This window comes from Cyclopterus lumpus, chromosome 15 (genome assembly GCF_009769545.1).
Source record: "Cyclopterus lumpus isolate fCycLum1 chromosome 15, fCycLum1.pri, whole genome shotgun sequence".
NCBI classification, from domain to species: Eukaryota; Metazoa; Chordata; class Actinopteri; order Perciformes; family Cyclopteridae; genus Cyclopterus; species Cyclopterus lumpus.
This window is the reverse complement of record NC_046980.1, coordinates 1,138,954-1,162,788: the sequence shown is the minus strand read 5'-3', so window position 1 is coordinate 1,162,788 and position 23,835 is coordinate 1,138,954. Positions and strand designations below refer to the sequence as shown.

The following is a 23,835-nucleotide window of genomic DNA, read 5'->3' as shown; positions in this document are numbered from 1 at the left end:
TTATTGATTTTTATATATATATATATATATATATATATATTTATTGATTTGTATATACATATATATATATTTATTGATTTATATATATACATATATATATATATATATATATATACATATATATATATATATATACATATATATATATATATATATATATGTATATATATATATATATATATGTATATATATATATATATATATGTATATATATATATATATATATATATATATATGTATATATATATATATATATATGTATATATATATATATATATATATATATATGTATATATATATATATATATATTGCTTTTTATACATATATATTTATTGATTTGTATATACATATATATATATTTATTGATTTTTATATATATATATATATATATATATATATATATCTGTGGTTACTGTGTTTTCTGAGAGGTATAATTACTGTTTTTGTGAATATTTAGGAACCTAAAATAATCAATTGATCATCAATCAGTGTATTTTTTCCTCTTTACTTTGATGTCAGACAGAACTTTATGACTAATAAAGCCGTTCTTTTTTCTTCTCTTCTTCTTGTCTTGTTCCTCTTATTTTCTCTTCCTCTTCCTCCTCTTCCTCTTCCTCCTCTTCCTCTTCCTCCTCTTCCTCTTCCAGCCGTTATCTTCAAACACTCCAGACTCCATTCACAAAAGCAGTGATTCAGCCTCTGAGCTCTACTTTGTGTGATTGTGATCCGGTTTCTCTCCCACAGGTCGACGTGGAGGCGTGGTTTGGTTTCATAATCGGATGTTTTATTTATTTATTTATTTAATTTATTTAATTCCCCTCCTTCAGGCCGCGATGCCCTCGCCGGTGTCGGAGCTGAGGGGTCCGAACATCAAACACCACGAAGGATCCTTTTTGGAGGATTACAGCTTCCAGCACGCCACGCCCTGCATCCACGCGCTCAGGGACTCCGTCTGCAACCGGGTCACCTTGGTGAGGCGGTCTGCAGACCAGAACCCGACCCTTCATGCAGACCACCGGACTCGTTCTGTATCATCTACTACGACAAAAACACCAATGACTTAAACATGGTGTTCTTTAAACTACACCGTTCATCACAACCAGAAGCTGATTTTCTTCTTTCCGAGGGTCCTTGAACACATCGCGTGTCACCTGAAACTGGGCCTAAAATTAATTTTATTCTTCACGTCTCGTTTTAAAATCTCGCCACAAATAATCCTTTTACTTTATTTAGATTGTGTAAAACACATTAAATTCTGAGCTATGACGTCATGATTCATTCATGTGAGACAACAAATCAGAGGAACTCTGACTGAACTTTTATTACATTTTAAGTTCCGTGTCACGTTGTTTGGCAGCTGACGTTGAACTGAGAGTGTTTTCATTTCATTTGTGCACATTTTCTCTCTCCAGGAACTCACCAGTGGCTCAATGCTGAGGATCTCCATCCCAGAGATAGCGACCTCAGAGCTGGGTGAGACACACACACACACACACACACACACACACACACACACACACACACACACACACAGCTGGTCAGGTGAGCCAGGTGCGTCGCGGTGGAGCCGCTGGACGGCGTCTTGTGGTTTAATTTAAAGCCTTCAGCGTCGGCGTGGTCCATGATGTAGCTTCTCTCCCTCTAATGAGATGGCATTCATCCCCCTCTTCTCTGACCTTTCCCCGCTCTGGATGTCGATTAGGAGGCTGATTGGTCGGAGTCGTTGGAGACGCAGTAACTCTGATTACTGTTTTAATAAAGCCGCCGTTCTTCCTGCATCCAGTCGGAAGTCCGTTATTTAACGTTAGACATCGGAGGCTCAAACCGGCAACTTTCACCTCGACTCCAATGAATTAAATACCTTTTGAATCGGAACATCTGCGTATCGGTTTTTATTATTTAAGATGTATAATAATGAATAATATGGTCATTCTATCCATGTGTGAACAGCAGAGACTTTGAATTAAACGACATTAAACTTACAAAATCGAGGTATCTGTAATAATCTTTTGTATTTTTAAAAAAAACATAATGAACGTAAACTCTTTTTACATAAGAATAAGACGACCTGCGACTTTGTTAAACTAAGTAAATGTAATAGCTCTGCTCTAATTCTTTCCAAATGGAGTACATGTCTTATTAAATCCTTAAACTCTTAAACTGTCTCTTGTCCTCTCGTCCTCAGTGAGGAAATGTCTTCAGGCCATTCGGTTCATCCTGCCAAAGGAAGCTGCCATGAAGGTTTGTCATCCCCTTCAGTCCACACTCGGAGCACCCGGGGTTACAACGTAACCATCGCGTCGTCGTCGTTCTCAGTCTAGACGACCAGGTGTGTAAATGAGGGCGTGTCCCCGGCTCCGCAGGTGTTGGTGAAGTGGTACAACATCTACAACGCGCCCGGCGGCCCGAGCGCCCACGTGGAGTGGAACCTGTTCGTCACCTGCTTCATGACGCTGATGGGCTACAACACCGAGCGGCTGGCGTGGACCCGCAACGTGAGTCCAGTCGGGAGGACGAGGTCCTCCTCCTTTACGCTGCTCACACTCTCCTCCTTCTGCTCCTCACACTCTCCTCCTCTCCTCCTCCCCTCCTCCTCTTTCTGCTCCTCCTCACACTCTCCTCCTCCTCCCCCACCCCCCTCCTACCCTCCTCCTCCTCCCCCTCCTCCCCTCCTCCTCCTCCTTCTGCTCTTCTTCACGCTCTCCTCCCCCTCCTCCTCCTCCCCCTCCTCCCCTCCTCCTCCTCCTCTTCCCTCCTCCTCCTCCTCCACCTCCCCCCGCCTCCTCCGCCTCCTCCCCCCCATCCTCCTCCTCCTCCTCCTCCCTCCCCCTCCTCCTCCCCCCTCCTCCCTCCTCCTCTTCCCTCCTCCTCCTCCTCCCCCTCCTCTTCCTCCTCCTCCTCGGCCTCTTTCCCCCACTCCTCCTCTTCCGCCCCGCCTCCTCCTCCTCCTTCTCCCTCCTCCTCCTCTTCCTCCTCCTCTTCCCCCCCTCCTCCTCTTCCCCCCCTCCTCCTCCTCTTCCTCCTCCTCCTCCCGCCCCCCCCTCCTCCTCTCTCCCCCCCCTCCCCCCCATCATCCTCCTCCTCCTTCTCCCTCCTCCTCCTCCTCCTCCTCCTCCTCCACAGCTGCATTTTGAAGTGCCCCTCTCTCCGGTGATAGCAGCGAAGAAGGCCCGCCCCTCTGACGGAGGATCTGAAGAGGTGATGCTCTCTACGGGTCAAATAATTGGCCTGAATATTAATGCGATTAAAGGCGCGTTTATTTAATAGAGCTGGAAAATAAAATGAAAATAAATTACATATTTGCAGAGACTGATGCGGCAGGTCTCTCAGAAACATTATTAATCTTTAATAATGTGGGTGTATTATAATAAATGGCAGTAGTTCTAGAAGAACTCAAATCCTTTTAGAATAGATTTAAAGTCCTCTCCCTGCAGGACCTGGACTACCTGCTGGGCTCCCACTACCACCGGCAGATGAACCCTCAGCCCGCCTGCTGCAACCCTCTGAGCTCAGAGAGCTTCTCCTCGGTGAGTCCACCCACCTGTTACATGTATGTATGTGTATCAGTGTGTTTCAGTGGACACAATGAGCTGACACCTTTACCTGTACATTTAACCTCCCCCCCCCGGTGTCCTCCCCCTCCGGCCCCTCCCTGAGGCTGGACAGCGCCGCCCCCCTCTTCCCTCACGTCCCGGCTCTCTTCTACGTCCTCCACCTGCTCCATCAGGAGCTGCAGCTGGACGAGCTGCAGAGGGCCAGAGCCTCGTCGCTGGTCTGTCTGCTGCAGCAGCTGGCCAGGTGTGTGTGTGTGTGTGTGTGTGTGTGTGTGTGGAGGACTTCAACAGCAGGTGGAGTGGGGGGTGAAGGGCTCTTCAGGTGATGTCGGTCGTGGGCGTGAAGCGGCGAACTCTTTTACACCGAGGATTGTTTTTATGAGGCATTTTATTTACCTCAATGTTTTGAAGGATTAATTGGTTTTAATTATTTTTAAGATGGAGAAGTCTCCATGAATATTGATTTAGGTCACGGTTAACCACGAAGTACATATTTAGTATTTAACACCATGGAAATGTGAATTGTTTTAAATGGAGGTTATTATTTATTATTATTAAGCACACTATTGCTATGAAGACTCCGAATAGAAGCACACCTTGATGAGGCAGAAAGTAGAGGAACATGGGGAGCAGGACACACACACACACACACACACACACACACACACACACCGCTGAACATTGCGTGGGAGATGGATTACAAACTATTGATCATCCGATGTAAAGCAGAGTGGTGATGACTCATTGTTAATTACTCAGAAACAAGTTAAATGTCACAGAAGCTCTTTGATGTCCCGCGGCAGACAATCTCTTAAAGGGACAGTACCCATGTTTACGAGGGTGTAGACGAGCTCTTAAAAGGACAGTACCCATGTTTACGAGGGTGTAGACGATCTCTTAAAGGGATAGTACCCATGTTTACGAGGGTGTAGACGATCTCTTTAAGGGACAGTACCCATGTTTACGAGGGTGTAGACGAGCTCTTAAAGGGACAGTACCCATGTTTACGAGGGTGTAGACGATCTCTTAAAGGGATAGTACCCATGTTTACGAGGGTGTAGACGAGCTCTTAAAGGGACAGTACCCATGTTTACGAGGGTGTAGACGATCTCTTAAAGGGACAGTACCCATGTTTACGAGGGTGTAGACGAGCTCTTAAAGGGACAGTACCCATGTTTACGAGGGTGTAGACGATCTCTTAAAGGGATAGTACCCATGTTTACGAGGGTGTAGACGATCTCTTAAAGGGATAGTACCCATGTTTACGAGGGTGTAGACGATCTCTTAAAGGGACAGTACCCATGTTTACGAGGGTGTAGACAAGCTCTTAAAGGGACAGTACCCATGTTTACGAGGGTGTAGACGAGCTCTTAAAGGGATAGTACCCATGTTTACGAGGGTGTGTCACTACAGTACAACGGAGCAAAGCTCGAGACTCAATGCTCTGAGTGGTTCTTTTTAATTATGAGAGAGACAAAGATACAGAGAGACAAATAGGCAAAGAGATGCAAAGAGACAGACACAAATATACAAAGAGTCAGAGACAAAAATAGACAGATAAAGATACAAAGAGAGAGAAAGATACAAAGAGACAGAGCGAGATACAGAGAAACAAAGACACAGATAGAGGAAGAAGACACTCTGGGACTAATAAAGAACCCATAGCAGAACCGATGCCTCCAGACCACATTTCTGACGGAGAACAGAAGCTCTTCAAATCCACCAGACCTCCTGAGGCTCATGAGCACTACACACTGATCCATATCTGTGTCTTCTTGTCTGCAGGGACCTCCAGCTGGACCAGTATGTGGACCAGTACTGGAGAGACTACCCCTCCTTGATCAGCAGCTTCACTGAGAGCTGCGTCATCGACCAGGGTAACTCCACCTGATGCAGATCTTACTCCACCAGCGCTCCGCCAGCTCAGAGGCCTAAATACACTGCTGAGCACCATGTTCTCACTCCATCATTACATTACATTACATTACATTACATTACATCACATTACATTACATTACATTACATTACATTACATGTCATTTAGCTGACGCTTTTATCCAAAGCGACTTACAATAAGTGCATTAAACCATGAGTCCAAACTCAGAACAACAAGAATCAAGCAAGTACAATTTCTTCAATAACGTTAAACTACAAAGTGCTATCGGTAAGGGACATTTAAGTTCTACTAAAGTGCTACTACGGCTCTACCTTCCCTATTCAAGGTGTGGTCACTAAGATGTGTTTTTAGTCTGTAGAGACTTCCTGTCCTGATGTCAATGGGGAGCTCGTTCCACCAATGAGGAGCCAGCACAGCAAACAGTCGTGACTTTGAGTGTTTAGCTCGAAGTGAAGGAGCTACAAGCTGATTGGCAGAAGCCGAGCGAAGTGAACGGGCTGGGGTGTGAGGTTAGACCATGTCCTGGGTGTGAGGTTAGACCATGTCCTGGATGTGAGGTTAGACCATGTCCTGGGTGTGAGGTTAGACCATGTCCTGGGTGTGAGGTTAGACCATGTCCTGGATGTGAGGTTAGACCATGTCCTGGGTGTGAGGTTAGACCATGTCCTGGGTGTGAGGTTAGACCATGTCCTGGTGTGAGGTTAGACCATGTCCTGGGTGTGAGGTTAGACCATGTCCTGGGTGTGAGGTTAGACCATGTCCTGGATGTGAGGTGAGACCATGTCCTGGGTGTGAGGTTAGACCATGTCCTGGGTGTGAGGTTAGACCATGTCCTGGGTGTGAGGTTAGACCATGTCCTGGTGTGAGGTTAGACCATGTCCTGGTGTGAGGTTAGACCATGTCCTGGGTGTGAGGTTAGACCATGTCCTGGTGTGAGGTTAGACCATGTCCTGGTGTGAGGTTAGACCATGTCCTGGTGTGAGGTTAGACCATGTCCTGGATGTGAGGTTAGACCATGTCCTGGTGTGAGGTTAGACCATGTCCTGGTGTGAGGTTAGACCATGTCCTGGTGTGAGGTTAGACCATGTCCTGGATGTGAGGTTAGACCATGTCCTGGTGTGAGGTTAGACCACTGAGAGATGTCAGTCAGACAGGCAGAGATTCGTGCTGCTACCTGTGTTTCAGATTGGGGAAACGAGAGGATCAGTTGGGTGTCGTCAGCATAGCTGTGGTAGGTGAAGCCATGCGAGAGAATGACAGAGAGAGAGAGTTGGTGTACAGAGAGAAGAGAAGAGGACCAAGTACTGAACCCTGAGGGACCCCAGTAGTCAGAGGACAAGGCTCAGACACAGATCCTCTCCAGGTTACCCGGTAAGAGCGGTCGGTGAGGTAGGATGAGAAGAGTGAGAGCAGAGCCTGAGATACCAGGTCCTGGAGGGAGGACATGAGGATCTGGTGGTTCACTGTGTCAAAGGCAGCGGAAAGGTCTAGAAGGATGAGGACAGAGGAGAGAGAGGCTGCTCTAGCAGTGTGAAGGATAAGGACAGAGGAGAGAGGATGCTCTAGTGTGAAGGATAAGGACAGAGGAGAGAGAGGCTGCTCTAGTGTGAAGGATAAGGACAGAGGAGAGAGGATGCTCTAGTGTGAAGGATGAGGACAGAGGAGAGAGGATGCTCTAGTGTGAAGGATATGGACAGAGGAGAGAGGATGCTCTAGTGTGAAGGATGAGGACAGAGGAGAGAGGCTGCTCTAGTGTGAAGGATGAGGACAGAGGAGAGAGGATGCTCTAGTGTGAAGGATATGGACAGAGGAGAGAGGATGCTCTAGTGTGAAGGATGAGGACAGAGGAGAGAGGCTGCTCTAGTGTGAAGGATGAGGACAGAGGAGAGAGGATGCTCTAGTGTGAAGGATATGGACAGAGGAGAGAGGATGCTCTAGTGTGAAGGATGAGGACAGAGGAGAGAGGCTGCTCTAGTGTGAAGGATGAGGACAGAGGAGAGAGGATGCTCTAGTGTGAAGGATATGGACAGAGGAGAGAGGCTGCTCTAGTGTGAAGGATATGGACAGAGGAGAGAGGATGCTCTAGTGTGAAGGATAAGGACAGAGGAGAGAGGCTGCTCTAGTGTGAAGGATGAGGACAGAGGAGAGAGAGGCTGCTCTAGTGTGAAGGATAAGGACAGAGGAGAGAGGCTGCTCTAGTGTGAAGGATGAGGACAGAGGAGAGAGAGGATGCTCTAGTGTGAAGGATAAGGACAGAGGAGAGAGGCTGCTCTAGTGTGAAGGATGAGGACAGAGGAGAGAGAGGCTGCTCTAGTGTGAAGGATGAGGACAGAGGAGAGAGAGGCTGCTCTAGTGTGAAGGATAAGGACAGAGGAGAGAGGCTGCTCTAGTGTGAAGGATGAGGACAGAGGAGAGAGGCTGCTCTAGTGTGAAGGATGAGGACAGAGGAGAGAGAGGCTGCTCTAGTGTGAAGGATGAGGACAGAGGAGAGAGAGGCTGCTCTAGTGTGAAGGATGAGGACAGAGGAGAGAGAGGCTGCTCTAGTGTGAAGGATGAGGACAGAGGAGAGAGAGGATGCTCTAGTGTGAAGGATAAGGACAGAGGAGAGAGGCTGCTCTAGTGTGAAGGATAAGGACAGAGGAGAGAGGCTGCTCTAGTGTGAAGGATGAGGACAGAGGAGAGAGGCTGCTCTAGTGTGAAGGATGAGGACAGAGGAGAGAGAGGATGCTCTAGTGTGAAGGATGAGGACAGAGGAGAGAGGATGCTCTAGTGTGAAGGATAAGGACAGAGGAGAGAGGATGCTCTAGTGTGAAGCTGCTCAGAGACAGCAGGGGTTGATGTTGTCTGGTGTGATCCAGGTCTCTGAGAGCCAGGAAGTCCAGCGATGAAGCCAGAGATGTCCACCTTGTGGTTGGCTGAAGACAGTTCCATCAGAGGCTGAGCACCATGTTCTCACTCCATCATCATCCACCATCTTGTTTTATTAAGAGGAGACGGCGTTTCTGTTCCTCAAAGGTAACCCATCCCCCCTTCCCTCCTTCCCCCCTTCCCTCCTTCCCCCCTTCCCTCCTTCTCTCCATCCCCCCTTCCCTCCTTCCCCCCTTCCCCCCTTCTCTCCTTCCCCCCTTCCCTCCTTCCCCCCTTCCCCCCTTCTCTCCTTCCCCCCTTCCCTCCTTCCCTCCTTCCCCCCTTCTCTCCTTCCCCCCTTCTCTCCTTCCCCCTTCCCTCCTTCCCTCCTTCCCTCCTTCCCCCCTTCCCTCCTTCTCTCCTTCCCCCCTTCCCTCCTTCCCTCCTTCCCCCCTTCTCTCCTTCCCCCCTTCCCTCCTTCCCTCCTTCTCTCCTTCCCTCCTTCCCCCCTTCTCTCCTTCCCCCTTCTCTCCATCCCCCCTTCCCTCCTTCCATCCTTCCCCCCTTCCCTCCTTCTCTCCTTCCCTCCTTCTCTCCTTCCCCCCTTCTCTCCTTCCCTCCTTCCCTCCTTCCCTCCTTCCCCCCTTCTCTCCTTCCCCCCTTCCCTCCTTCTCTCCTTCCCCCCTTCCCTCCTTCCCCCCTTCCCCCCTTCTCTCCTTCCCCCCTTCCCTCCTTCCCCCCTTCCCCCCTTCTCTCCTTCCCCCCTTCCCTCCTTCCCTCCTTCTCTCCTTCCCCCCTTCTCTCCTTCCCCCTTCCCTCCTTCCCTCCTTCCCCCCTTCCCTCCTTCTCTCCTTCCCCCCTTCCCTCCTTCCCTCCTTCCCCCCTTCTCTCCTTCCCCCCTTCCCTCCTTCCCTCCTTCCCCCCTTCCCTCCTTCTCTCCTTCCCTCCTTCCCCCTTCCCTCCTTCCCCCCTTCCCTCCTTCCCTCCTTCCATCCTTCCCCCCTTCCCTCCTTCCCCCCTTCCCTCCTTCCATCCTTCCATCCTTCCCCCCTTCCCCCCTTCCCTCCTTCCCTCCTTCCATCCTTCCCCCCTTCCCTCCTTCCCCCCTTCCCTCCTTCCCCCCTTCCCCCCTTCCCTCCTTCCCTCCTTCCCTCCTTCCCTCCTTCCCCCCTTCCCTCTTTCTCTCCTTCCCCCCTTCCCTCCTTCTCTCCTTCTCTCCTTCCCCCCTTCCCTCCTTCCCTCCTTCCCCCCTTCTCTCCTTCCCTCCTTCCCCCCTTCTCTCCATCCCCCCTTCCCTCCTTCCCTCCTTCCATCCTTCCCTCCTTCCATCCTTCCATCCTTCCATCCTTCCCCCCTTCCCTTCCCTCCTTCCCTCCTTCCATCCATCCCTCCTTCCATCCTTCCCCCCTTCCATCCTTCCATCCTTCCCCCCTTCCCTTCCCTCCTTCCCTCCTTCCATCCATCCCTCCTTCCATCCTTCCCCCCTTCCATCCTTCCCCCCTTCCATCCTTCCATCCTTCCCTCCTTCCCCCCTTCCCTTCCATCCTTCCATCCTTCCCCCCTTCCCTCCTTCCCTCCTTCCATCCTTCCCCCCTTCCCTCCTTCCCCCCTTCCCTCCTTCCATCCTTCCCTCCTTCCCCCCTTCCCTCTTTCTCTCCTTCCCCCCTTCCCTCCTTCTCTCCTTCTCTCCTTCCCCCCTTCCCTCCTTCCCTCCTTCCCCCCTTCTCTCCTTCCCTCCTTCCCCCCTTCTCTCCATCCCCCCTTCCCTCCTTCCCTCCTTCCATCCATCCCTCCTTCCATCCTTCCATCCTTCCATCCTTCCCCCCTTCCCTTCCCTCCTTCCCTCCTTCCATCCATCCCTCCTTCCATCCTTCCCCCCTTCCATCCTTCCCCCCTTCCATCCTTCCATCCTTCCCTCCTTCCCCCCTTCCCTTCCATCCTTCCATCCTTCCCCCCTTCCATCCTTCCCTCCTTCCCTCCTTCCCTCCTTCTCTCCTTCCCCCCTTCCCTCCTTCCCCCCTTCCCCCCTTCTCTCCTTCCCCCCTCTCGCCGTCCCTCCTTCCATACCTCCCTCCTTCCATCCCTCCCTCCCTCCCCCCTCCCCTTCCCACCTTCCCCCCTTCTCTCCTTCCCCCCTTCCCTCCTTCTCTCCTTCTCTCCTTCCCTCCTTCCCCCCTTCTCTCCTTCCCCCTTCTCTCCATCCCCCCTTCCCTCCTTCCATCCTTCCCTCCTTCCCCCCTTCCCTCCTTCCCTCCTTCCCCCCTTCCCTCCTTCCCCCCTTCTCTCCTTCCCCCTTCTCTCCATCCCCCCTTCCATCCTTCCCTCCTTCCATCCTTCCCTCCTTCCCCCCTTCCCTCCTTCTCTCCTTCCCTCCTTCTCTCCTTCCCCCCTTCCCTCCTTCTCTCCTTCTCTCCTTCTCTCCTTCCCTCCTTCCCCCCTTCTCTCCTTCCCTCCTTCCATCCATCCCTCCTTCCATCCTTCCATCCTTCCCCCCTTCCATCCTTCCATCCTTCCATCCATCCCTCCTTCCATCCTTCCATCCTTCCCCCCTTCCATCCTTCCATCCTTCCATCCTTCCATCCTTCCCCCCTTCCATCCTTCCATCCTTCCATCCTTCCCCCCTTCCCCCCTTCCCTCCTTCCCTCCTTCCATCCTTCCCTCCTTCCATCCTTCCCTCCTTCCCCCCTTCCCTTTCCTCCTTTCCTCCTTCTCTCCTTCCCCTCTGCAGCTCTGATTGGTCAGATGCAGCGTCCGTCCTTCTTGAGGGCGGAGCCTCCCTGTGTGCTGAGCTGGCTGAGTGGCTGCCTGAGGGGGGAGGAGAGCCCGCCCTTCCCCTGCCTGCCCGTCATCTGTCAGAGGACCCGGCTGCTGGTTCTGGTACCAACTTGTTTTGTTTATTTAGTCTGTTGTTTGTTTGTCTTGAAAGTAAACAGGAAGGAAGAAAAGAGACCGACAGTCTTCAGATGAGTTAATAATATAATATTAATAAAGTTATGATTAATTTAGATGTTGTTTCTCTGGATAGTTTGTGATAATAATAAATAACCAACGGCTTTAAAAGTCCTCTATTTGATATTCAGATCATTAATATAGCAGCAAACTCTGAGCTCATTATAACACTTCCTTAAGAATATATTTTATTTACTTGTTTGAATTGTGTGTTTTATGAAGATAAAAACACCATAAATGACTAGAACAAAGTAAAAGTATAACATGTAATATATTTGATGGTTCAAAGACTTCAGAGGGTTAAAATAATCAGCAGGTGGTGATTATTTAATAACAATAAATATCCCTTAAAATATGACCATCTGTTTATGTTTCTCTCCTTTAAGTAGATATATAGATAGATTTATACGTTATTTAAATTAAGATGTCCATGGATTGGAAATAGAAAAAAAATAGAATACAAATATGAAAAATACTTTAAAAAATGCAAAAGTAACAAATATATGAAAGATACTATAAAATATATTACAAAAATATTTTATTTTAAGAAACATAAACATGGAATAGAGGGAAAGTACTAAAGTAGAAATACAAAAGTAACAAATATAGAATAGATGAGAAATACTATTCAAATATGAAGTATTATAAATCAATAGAATGGGGAAAAAATGTTTATTAATAATGTATGAAAGAAAATATGAAAAATGTACTTTTATATTTGTACAAGAAATAAATATAGAATAGAAGCAAATAAATATATTTATAAAATATAAAAAATGCTGTTAAAATATGTAAAAGAAACAAGAAAATATAAAATAAATAAATAAAAATATAAAATAAATGCTATAAAAAACATGTCCAAGAAACCAATATAAAAGAAAATCATTAAAATATAAAATAAATGCTATAAAAAACATGTGCAAGAAACACAAACGTGGAACAGAACAGAGATGTGCTTCTCCTCCAGAGCTACGCCCTCTACATCGTGGGGGATGGAAGCGCCACGTCGACCGGAGCAGCCAAGTACCTGGTGAAGCTGTCTGCAGGTGTGTGTGTGTGTGTGTGTGTGTGTGTGTGTCGGTAACCTCTCTCACACACGAGAGCTCGCTGACTTTTTACCAAACAATGAGTCGTCCACTCGTCGGGAACACACGGTCTCTCACCCCGAGCTGGAGTGCTGTTTGTTTTTTAAACTGTTTATTAACCAATCAGAGAAGGTTTGAGGGCGCTCTGAAACCGTCACTTCAGCAGTTATGAAAAGAGAGAATTAACCTGTTGACCTGTCTGTCTGCCTGCCTGTCTCTCTCTCTCTCTCTCTCTCTCTCTCCCTCTCTCTCTCTCCCTCTCTCCCTCTCTCTCTCTCCCTCTCTCTCTGTCTCTCCCTCTCTCTCTCTGTCTCTCTCTCTCTCTCCCTGTCTCACCTCTCTGTCTGTCTCTCTCCCTCTCTCCCTGTCTCACCTCTCTGTCTGTCTCTCTCCCTCTCTCCCTGTCTCACCTCTCTGTCTGTCTCTCTCTCCCTGTCTCTCTCTCTCTCCCTCTCTCCCTGTCTCACCTCTCTGTCTGTCTCTCTCCCTCTCTCCCTGTCTCACCTCTCTGTCTGTCTCTCTCCCTCTCTCCCTGTCTCACCTCTCTGTCTGTCTCTCTCCCTCTCTCCCTGTCTCACCTCTCTGTCTGTCTCTCACCCTCTCTCCCTGTCTCACCTCTCTGTCTGTCTCTCTCTCCCTGTCTCTCTCTCTCTCCCTCTCTCCCTGTCTCACCTCTCTGTCTGTCTCTCTCTCCCTGTCTCTCTCTCTCTCCCTCTCTCCCTGTCTCACCTCTCTGTCTGTCTCTCTCCCTCTCTCCCTGTCTCACCTCTCTGTCTGTCTCTCTCCCTCTCTCCCTGTCTCACCTCTCTGTCTGTCTCTCTCCCTCTCTCCCTGTCTCACCTCTCTGTCTGTCTCTCTCCCTCTCTCCCTGTCTCACCTCTCTGTCTGTCTCTCTCCCTCTCTCCCTGTCTCACCTCTCTGTCTGTCTCTCTCTCAGGTCAGAAGTACTGTACCAGTGAACCACTCTCCAGAAGGTAATTACGCTCTCAGCAATGAGAAGAAGAGCTTTGTGGTTTCCTTTGACAGTATTTATCATTTAAAACACGGACATTAAATAATAATAATTAATTATTATTACCCGCTCGGCCGTTTTACCGTTTGTTGCGTAACACTGATTTTCTTTGGCGTGTCGACTATGACTGAAAATAAGCTTGTCGATATCCTCAGGCCGTGACGTGTAACAAGCACGACAAGTTTGGGGCAGATTAGAGTCCAGTTGAGCCAGTAGGGGGCGCTGTGGCAATGTGAACATATACATGCACCATGTGTCGCTACTCCCCCCTGCTCCTCTCAGTATCCTTACCCTATCTCCAAGGCTCAGCCTTAGAGATCGGGTAAGGATACTGAGAGGAGCAGGGGGGAGCTTGGAGTCGAGTCGCTGCTCCTTCGTGTCCAAAGGAGTCAGCTGAGGTGGTTCATCTAGTCAGGATGCCTCCTGGACGCCTCCCATTAGAGGTTTTCCGGGCACGTCCAACTGGTAGGAGGCCCCGGGGAAGACCGAGGACACGCTGGAGGGATTATATCTCCCGGCTGGCCTTGGAACGCCTCGGGATCCCCCAGAATGAGCTGGAAAGTGTTGCGGGTGAGAGGGAGGCCTGGGTCGGCCTGCTGGACCTGCTGCCACCGCGACCCGACCCCGGATAAGAGGTCATAATGGATGGATGTGTCGCTACGTGAAGTCTAGACCACGTCATGTAAATTGATGCAAAAAGTGATGCAAAAATTAGCCCTGGCCTGGATTAGAACACTCAGATGAATTAAATTCCTTGGTTAACATTACGGTCTAAGTAGAATACATTCTGGTCTAAAACTTGTCATTTTATATTTTTAGTAGGTGTTCCTATGACAAATGTGAATGTTTCTTCTTGTAAATGTGTTCAGGCCTTGACTGGCTGTTTAACTTGCACATGATTTTTTTTGTGCATGTTACAGGATGCAATGTGCACATATACTGCAAGTTTCAAGTAATTAGTCCAAATAGTGTTGAAGTTATGAGCATTAAAAAATAAGACACGCCCCTAAGAGGTTCATTGGTCCATATATCCTTAACACAATGAGCTATCAAAAAGCTTTTAATAAGATTAGATGATAGAACTCCGATAATGAGCCACAAACAGTTTGACTTTAATCGGACACAGCGCGTCGGACTAGTTCGCCGTTCAAGATGGCGGACAATCTAAGTAGGCGGAGCTTAGGGGTCCGAGAGGCTTTTTCGTAGAGCAGGTGGAGAAAGAAATCAAGTCAATCAGACATTCTGTGTGAGGGGCGTCGCCGGTCCGTTAGGGAGTTTCTTGGTGCATTACGCCCTCTGGACGCTAATTTTGATAACTAATGTTTGTTTCTGTCATATTCCACGTTTATTCTATTTTTATTTATTGTTTGTTGTCACTAAATGTTGACGTGCTCATCGTAGACAGAGCAGTGTGAAGGTGAAGTCCTCCAGTGAGAGTCTGGCGGAGCAGCTGGTGGTCTGGCTCACCTCAGAAGGTAAGAGGTCTTCTTCAACACTGCTGCGCTTCACACGATGACCGCCTCGGTCCGGTAAACCTTCTCCTTCACCGGTCCAGGTTTCACCCTGAAGGACCTGGAGTCGGTCCCCTTCGGCGTGGCCCTGCCCATCAGAGAGGCCATCTACCGCTGCCGGGAGCAGCCGTGCTCCGATTGGTCGGAGGAGGTGTGTCTGCTGATTGGGCGACAGGACCTGACCAAACAGGCCCACAAGATGACGCTGGCCAAGAGCAAAGCTGTGAGTGAAGCGCACGAGAGCAACTTTGAGATGACCCGTGACAACGGGTGTAATCTGCAGTCACACCACTAGATGGCACTAAACAACAGTGCATCTTTATTTTTAATGCAGCTGTGTTTAGTCCCAATAATTATTAAGAAATATGAACAAAAATAATGTGTGTGTGTCTATCTGTGTGTTTGTGTGTGTGTGTCTATCTCTGTGTGTGTCTCTGTGTCTATCTGTGTGTGTGTGTGTGTGTGTCTCTGTGTCTATCTCTGTGTGTGTGTGTGTGTGTGTGTGTGTGTGTGTGTGTGTCTCTGTGTCTATCTCTGTGTCTATCTGTGTGTGTGTGTGTGTGTGTGTCTCTGTGTCTATCTCTGTGTGTGTGTGTGTGTGTGTCTCTGTGTCTATCTCTGTGTGTGTGTGTGTGTGTGTGTGTGTGTGTGTGTCTCTGTGTCTATCTGTGTGTGTGTGTGTCTGTGTGTGTGAGTCTCTGTGTCTATCTCTGTGTGTGTGTGTGTGTGTGTCTGTGTGTGTGAGTCTCTGTGTCTATCTGTGTGTGTGTGTGTCTGTGTGTGTGAGTCTCTGTGTCTATCTCTGTGTGTGTGTGTGTGTGTGTCTGTGTGTGTGAGTCTCTGTGTCTATCTGTGTGTGTGTGTGTCTGTGTGTGTGAGTCTCTGTGTCTATCTCTGTGTGTGTGTGTGTGTGTCTCTGTGTGTGTGTGTGTCTATCTGTGTCTCTGTGTCTATCTCTGTGTGTGTCTCTGTGTCTCTGTGTCTATCTCTGTGTGTCTGTGTGTGTGAGTCTCTGTGTCTATCTGTGTGTGTGTGTCTATCTGTGTCTCTGTGTCTATCTCTGTGTGTGTGTGTGTGTGTCTCTGTGTCTATCTCTGTGTGTCTGTGTGTGTGAGTCTCTGTGTCTATCTCTGTGTGTGTGTGTGTCTCTGTGTGTGTGTGTGTGTGTCTCTGTGTGTGTGTGTGTCTATCTGTGTCTCTGTGTCTATCTCTGTGTGTGTGTGTGTGTGTGTGTGTGTGTCTCTGTGTCTATCTCTGTGTGTGTGTGTGTGTCTCTGTGTCTATCTGTGTGTGTGTGTGTGTGTGTGTGTCTCTGTGTCTATCTCTGTGTGTGTCTGTGTGTGTGTGTGTGTGTGTCTCTGTGTCTATCTCTCTGTGTGTGTGTGTGTGTGTGTGTGTGTGTGTGTGTGTGTGTGTGTGTGTAGTCTGTGGGTTCAGGTCTGTCCTTGGAGCCTCCGGCGGCCACAGAGGCAGACGAGGAGGAAGATGGGATGTCGGACATTATTCAGGAGGTAACACAGTAAACATGATGAGGGCAATCTTCAGATCTCTTGTTGTTGTTGTTGTTGTTTACGCCGTATGTTGTCTCTTGATGGGGGCTCCCCTCCAGGTCACAGGGCTGATCTGGAGTCAGGATCTGAGGGTCCAGGAGGTCCGGAGGCTCCTGCAGAGCTCCAGGCCGGTCCGGGTCAGTGTGGTCCAGCTGCCGGAGGTTTCTGACCACGAGTACATCGAGGAGAAAGAGAACAAGTCAGACTTTCATCTTCTTTATTTATTTATTTATTTATATATATATCTATATATGGTGAATATCTGATTTTCTGTGCCTCCTCCAGACTGCTGCAGTTGTGCCAGAGGACCATGGCTCTCCCGGTGGGCCGAGGCCTCTTCACGCTCTTCTCCTATCAGCCCGTGCCCACCGAGCCGTTACCCGTCCCCAAGCTCAACCTGACAGGTGAGGCCAGCAGGTGGAGGTACGGGCGCCATGTCAGGGAATTCAGAACTTTATCAGCAAAACTGCTCATGACAAGGTTTTCTTTTTTTATCAAAGCAAATATTTAAATAAAAATACAATTTATTTTGCAAGCTTTTTTTAATTTTTAAGGATTTAACATGTTTATGAATGCCTTTTTTTCTTTCTTTTTATAATTCCCATTCATCACTGGTCTGTTAACAGTAATAATTAATGCTTCATTACACAATGCGTCTTCTTAATCATATCTTCAGTAGTTTGTAATATTTTTATAAACACATGTTGATAAATACCTAAAGGGGCATTCCACCCCAAAATATCACCTGTGGTGCTGGTTATCAATCTAGATGGAGTTGTTGTTTTCTTTAAATACACACTTTATTGACAATAACAAGGTAAGGTGGTCTAAAGCTTTATTTTTAACAGATCAAATTGTCTCTGTTGTCAAACTGTAAAAGATAAACGGATGAAACCTGCTAATATGATGTGCTGACTCCAGACCTGTAAAAGAATACATGCACACAAAGATTAAAACGTGTGAAACAAATACATTTTACAGTTATGTAAAAAAAAAAAGCTCTTGCAGATTTGAGTGAGTCCAGTTGAGCCAGTAGGGGGCGCTGTGACAATGTGTTTTGTAAATGCAACGTGTGAAATATATTATATCTCTATTTATTTCCTCAAGGCCGCGCCCCCCCGAGGAACACGATGGTGGACTTGAACAGTGGGAACATCGACGTTCCTCCCAACATGACCAGCTGGCCCAGCTTCCACAACGGAGTCGCTGCTGGACTCAAAATAGCTCCAGCGTCGCAGGTCGGTCCGAACGGAATATGAGCCAGAAATAATATAGAGTAATGAAATGTGACACATTTAGATTTCTGTTTTAATATGTTGACCAATTATCAACCTTTTTTATTAATTCCAACGTTTGACATTCATTTATTTATTCATTTAAGTAATAAATCAGTGTAAGTTATTTATGAATCATTAAATGTATGTATTTATTTGTGTTTTTCCTTTGCATTTTTATTCACACTTGTTGTTTTTATATATTTTATTTATTTGTAAGTTTATTTATTAATTATTAAATATACGTATTCTTGCATTTATTTATGCATTTTTCCTTTTAATTTGTACTCGACAACTAAAATCATATGTTTTAAAGTATTGATTTCCTGTGATCATGTGACTCATCATGTGACTCCTCCTCCTCTGTTGTCATGTGACTCCTCCTCCTGTGATCATGTGACTCATCATGTGACTCCTCCTCCTCTGTTGTCATGTGACTCCTCCTCCTGTGATCATGTGACTCCTCCTGTGATCATGTGACTCCTCTTCCTGTGATCATGTGACTCCTCTTGTTATCATGTGACTCCTCCTCCTGTGATCATGTGACTCCTCTTGTGATCATGTGACTCCTCTTCCTGTGATCATGTGACTCCTCCTGTGATCATGTGACTCCTCTTGTGATCATGTGACTCCTCCTGTGATCATGTGACTCCTCTTGTGATCATGTGACTCCTCCTCCTCTGTTGTCATGTGACTCCTCTTCCTGTGATCATGTGACTCCTCTTCCTGTGATCATGTGACTCCTCTTCCTGTGATCATGTGACTCCTCCTGTGATCATGTGACTCCTCCTCTGTTGTCATGTGACTCCTCCTCCTGTGGTCATGTGACTCCTCCTCCTCCTGTGGTCATGTGACTCCTCCTCTGTTGTCATGTGACTCCTCCTCCTGTGGTCACGTGACTCCTCCTCCTCTGTGGTCAGGTGGACTCGGCCTGGATCGCCTACAACAAGCCAAAGAGCCCCGAGCTGGCCCACGAGTACGCAGGTTTCCTCATGGCGCTGGGCCTCAACGGACACCTCACCAAGCTGGCCACGCTCAACATCCACGACTACCTCACCAAGGTACACACACACACACACACACACACACACACACACACCTCACCAAGCTGGCCACGCTCAACATCCACGACTACCTCACCAAGGTACACACACACACACACACACACACACACACACACACACACACACACACCTCACCAAGCTGGCCACGCTCAACATCCACGACTACCTCACCAAGGTACACACACACACACACACACACACACACACACACCTCACCAAGCTGGCCACGCTCAACATCCACGACTACCTCACCAAGGTACACACACACACACACACACACACACACACACACACACACCTCACCAAGCTGGCCACGCTCAACATCCACGACTACCTCACCAAGGTACACACACACACACACACACACACACACACCTCACCAAGCTGGCCACGCTCAACATCCACGACTACCTCACCAAGGTACACACACACACACACACACACACACACACCTCACCAAGCTGGCCACGCTCAACATCCACGACTACCTCACCAAGGTACACACACACACACACACACCTCACCAAGCTGGCCACGCTCAACATCCACGACTACCTCACCAAGGTACACACACACACACACACACACACACACACACACCTCACCAAGCTGGCCACGCTCAACATCCACGACTACCTCACCAAGGTACACACACACACACACACACACACACACCAAGCTGGCCACGCTCAACATCCACGACTACCTCACCAAGGTACACACACACACACACACACACACACACACCTCACCAAGCTGGCCACGCTCAACATCCACGACTACCTCACCAAGGTACACACACACACACACACACACACACACACACCTCACCAAGCTGGCCACGCTCAACATCCACGACTACCTCACCAAGGTACACACACACACACACACACACACACACCTCACCAAGCTGGCCACGCTCAACATCCACGACTACCTCACCAAGGTACACACACACACACACACACACACACACACCTCACCAAGCTGGCCACGCTCAACATCCACGACTACCTCACCAAGGTACACACACACACACACACACACACACCTCACCAAGCTGGCCACGCTCAACATCCACGACTACCTCACCAAGGTACACACACACACACACACACACACACACACACCTCACCAAGCTGGCCACGCTCAACATCCACGACTACCTCACCAAGGTACACACACACACACACACACACACACACACACCTCACCAAGCTGGCCACGCTCAACATCCACGACTACCTCACCAAGGTACACACACACACACACACACACACACACACACACCTCACCAAGCTGGCCACGCTCAACATCCACGACTACCTCACCAAGGTACACACACACACACACACACACACACACACACACACACACACACCTCACCAAGCTGGCCACGCTCAACATCCACGACTACCTCACCAAGGTACACACACACACACACACACACACACACCTCACCAAGCTGGCCACGCTCAACATCCACGACTACCTCACCAAGGTACACACACACACACACACACACCAAGCTGGCCACGCTCAACGTCCACGACTACCTCACCAAGGTACACACACACACACACACACACACACACACACACCTCACCAAGCTGGCCACGCTCAACATCCACGACTACCTCACCAAGGTACACACACACACACACACACACACCTCACCAAGCTGGCCACGCTCAACATCCACGACTACCTCACCAAGGTACACACACACACACACACACACACACACACACACACACACACACCTCACCAAGCTGGCCACGCTCAACATCCACGACTACCTCACCAAGGTACACACACACACACACACACACACACACACACACACACCTCACCAAGCTGGCCACGCTCAACATCCACGACTACCTCACCAAGGTACACACACACACACACACACACCAAGCTGGCCACGCTCAACGTCCACGACTACCTCACCAAGGTACACACACACACACACACACACACACACACACACACCTCACCAAGCTGGCCACGCTCAACATCCACGACTACCTCACCAAGGTACACACACACACACACACACACACCTCACCAAGCTGGCCACGCTCAACATCCACGACTACCTCACCAAGGTACACACACACACACACAGGAGTCTAATGAGAGCTGGCCGAACTCGTCCCAGCTGATTGCAGGTATGACATCACACGCCCAGCTCTGATGTCATCAGCTGATGCCACTGACTCCTCCCCCTCAGGGTCACGAGATGACGAGCATCGGGCTGCTTCTGGGCGTGTCCTCCGCCAAGCTGGGCACCATGGACATGTCCATCACCCGCCTCCTCGGGATCCACATCCCCGCCCTGCTCCCCCCCACCTCCACCGAGCTGGACGTACCGCACAACATCCAGGTGAGTCCAGCAGACACACACACACACACACACACACACACACAGGAATGACTCCGTGCTGCTGTGCAGGTTGCGGCTGTGATTGGCATCGGGCTGGTGTACCAGGGGACAGGACACCGACACAATGCTGAGGTCCTGCTGTCTGAGATAGGTAGGTGTGTGTGTGTGTGTGTGTGTGTTAAAGGGTCTAAATAGGTGTATAAGTGTGGAGAGAAATCTGTAATGAAATTGAGGTAAGGGTGCGTTTCATTTGTTCACCCGTCAGGGTTGTTTTCGATACAGAAGCTGATCATAAAACAGTCATATGTTTTATAATATTGATATAACTGTGTGTGTGTGTGTGTGTGTGTGTCCCAGGTCGGCCTCCTGGTCCAGAGATGGAGTACTGCACAGACAGGGAGTCCTACTCTCTGGCTGCTGGTCTGGCTCTGGGGATGGTCTGTCTGGGGGTGAGTCTCCGTGGCAACACACTCCATACGGACATCTTGGTTTCTGTCTGGAGATGAGTGTATTGACTCAGAGATATTCCTCTCTGCCCCCCCCCCCACCCCCCCCAGCATGGCAGTAACCTGATTGGGATGATGGACCTGAACGTCCCTGAGCAGCTGTACCAGTACATGGTTGGGGGCCACCGGAGAGCTCAGGCCGGGGCCAGCAGGGAGAGACACAAGTCCCCCAGCTACCAGATCAAGGTAGCAGAGCCTGAACGCATCATGAGAACGTTATCATTTACCTTCAGCCAGTACTCCTGTTCACTGAGCGGAGCCTGAACGCATCATGAGAACGTTATCATTTACCTTCAGCCAGTACTCATGTTCACTGAGCGGAGCCTGAACGCATCATGAGAACGTTATCATTTACCTTCAGCCAGTACTCACGTTCACTGAGCAGAGCCTGAACGCATCATGAGAACGTTATCATTTACCTTCAGCCAGTACTCCTGTTCACTGAGCGGAGCCTGAACGCATCATGAGAACGTTATCATTTACCTTCAGCCAGTACTCCTGTTCACTGAGCGGAGCCTGAACGCATCATGAAAACGTTATCATTTACCTTCAGCCAGTACTCATGTTCACTGAGCAGAGCCTGAACGCATCATGAGAACGTTATCATTTACCTTCAGCCAGTACTCATGTTCACTGAGCAGAGCCTGAACGCATCATGAGAACGTTATCATTTACCTTCAGCCAGTACTCATGTTCACTGAGCGGAGCCTGAACGCATCATGAAAACGTTATCATTTACCTTCAGCCAGTACTCATGTTCACTGAGCAGAGCCTGAATGCATCATGAGAACGTTGTCATTTACCTTCAGCCAGTACTCGTGTTCACTGAGCGGAGCCTGAACGCATCATGAGAACGTTATCATTTACCTTCAGCCAGTACTCCTGTTCACTGAGCGGAGCCTGAACGCATCATGAAAACGTTATCATTTACCTTCAGCCAGTACTCATGTTCACTGAGCAGAGCCTGAACGCATCATGAGAACGTTATCATTTACCTTCAGCCAGTACTCATGTTCACTGAGCAGAGCCTGAACGCATCATGAGAACGTTATCATTTACCTTCAGCCAGTACTCATGTTCACTGAGCGGAGCCTGAACGCATCATGAAAACGTTATCATTTACCTTCAGCCAGTACTCATGTTCACTGAGCAGAGCCTGAATGCATCATGAGAACGTTGTCATTTACCTTCAGCCAGTACTCGTGTTCACTGAGCAGAGCCTGAACGCATCATGAAAACGTTATCATTTACCTTCAGCCAGTACTCATGTTCACTGAGCAGAGCCTGAACGCATCATGAGAACGTTATCATTTACCTTCAGCCAGTACTCGTGTTCACTGAGCAGAGCCTGAACGCATCATGAAAACGTTATCATTTACCTTCAGCCAGTACTCGTGTTCACTGAGCAGAGCCTGAACGCATCATGAGAACGTTATCATTTACCTTCAGCCAGTACTCGTGTTCACTGAGCAGAGCCTGAACGCATCATGATAACGTTATCATTTACCTTCAGCCAGTACTCATTTTCACAGAGCAGAGCCTGAACGCATCATCATGGAACTGAAGTGAACCTCCTGGTTCTCCATTAGCGGTGCTAATAGCTAAAAGCTAGTAATTAATGTGACTAGCTTTTCTCCTGTTGGTCTAAACACTGATTGGTTGTTTACAAAGTCACATGATCAGAGACGAGAGAAACATGATGTCCTGATCACATGTTCTACTGATCACGTGATAGGATAGCTAATCAATGTTTCCTCCAGGAGGGTGACACCATAAATGTAGACGTGACGTGTCCAGGAGCTACGCTGGCCCTCGCTATGATCTACCTGAAGACCAACAACCGGTGAGAGTTGTTATATTTTTTTTTATAGATTCTAACGATAGAGACTCCTCTGGTTGTATAGAAGTCTATGCTTCATGTGTTAAAGCTGCATTCTCTCTCCTGACCACCAGGGGGCGGCGACTCTGGTTGTATAGAAGTCTATGCTTCATGTGTTAAAGCTGCATTCTCTCTCCTGACCACCAGGGGGCGACTCCTCTGGTTGTATAGAAGTCTATGCTTCATGTGTTAAAGCTGCATTCTCTCTCCTGACCACCAGGGGGCGGCGACTCTGGTTGTATAGAAGTCTATGCTTCATGTGTTAAAGCTGCATTCTCTCTCCTGACCACCAGGGGGCGACTCCTCTGGTTGTATAG

The 23,835-nt window shown here is 48.7% G+C and overlaps 1 protein-coding gene across 3 annotated transcripts in view; it reads left to right on the top strand.

Annotated features, from left to right (window-relative positions):
- Positions 1 to 23,835, top strand: part of anapc1 (anaphase promoting complex subunit 1) — a 49,066-nt gene that overhangs the window by 7,779 nt on the left and 17,452 nt on the right. For 2 of the 3 annotated variants that reach the window (XM_034551539.1, XM_034551538.1), the window contains exons 16-38: positions 829 to 972; positions 1,414 to 1,474; positions 2,187 to 2,242; positions 2,365 to 2,496; positions 3,125 to 3,199; positions 3,436 to 3,526; positions 3,628 to 3,799; positions 5,341 to 5,432; positions 11,028 to 11,176; positions 12,216 to 12,294; positions 13,271 to 13,307; positions 14,747 to 14,820; positions 14,901 to 15,079; positions 16,281 to 16,367; positions 16,466 to 16,605; positions 16,692 to 16,810; positions 17,514 to 17,644; positions 18,601 to 18,741; positions 20,981 to 21,133; positions 21,203 to 21,284; positions 21,491 to 21,582; positions 21,691 to 21,825; positions 23,400 to 23,482. In XM_034551539.1, coding sequence (XP_034407430.1) covers positions 829 to 972; positions 1,414 to 1,474; positions 2,187 to 2,242; positions 2,365 to 2,496; positions 3,125 to 3,199; positions 3,436 to 3,526; positions 3,628 to 3,799; positions 5,341 to 5,432; positions 11,028 to 11,176; positions 12,216 to 12,294; positions 13,271 to 13,307; positions 14,747 to 14,820; positions 14,901 to 15,079; positions 16,281 to 16,367; positions 16,466 to 16,605; positions 16,692 to 16,810; positions 17,514 to 17,644; positions 18,601 to 18,741; positions 20,981 to 21,133; positions 21,203 to 21,284; positions 21,491 to 21,582; positions 21,691 to 21,825; positions 23,400 to 23,482 — 2,504 coding nt within the window. The remainder of the gene's footprint in view (positions 1 to 828; positions 973 to 1,413; positions 1,475 to 2,186; positions 2,243 to 2,364; positions 2,497 to 3,124; positions 3,200 to 3,435; positions 3,527 to 3,627; positions 3,800 to 5,340; positions 5,433 to 11,027; positions 11,177 to 12,215; positions 12,295 to 13,270; positions 13,308 to 14,746; positions 14,821 to 14,900; positions 15,080 to 16,280; positions 16,368 to 16,465; positions 16,606 to 16,691; positions 16,811 to 17,513; positions 17,645 to 18,600; positions 18,742 to 20,980; positions 21,134 to 21,202; positions 21,285 to 21,490; positions 21,583 to 21,690; positions 21,826 to 23,399; positions 23,483 to 23,835) is intronic. The other variant, XM_034551540.1, reaches the window with a different exon arrangement.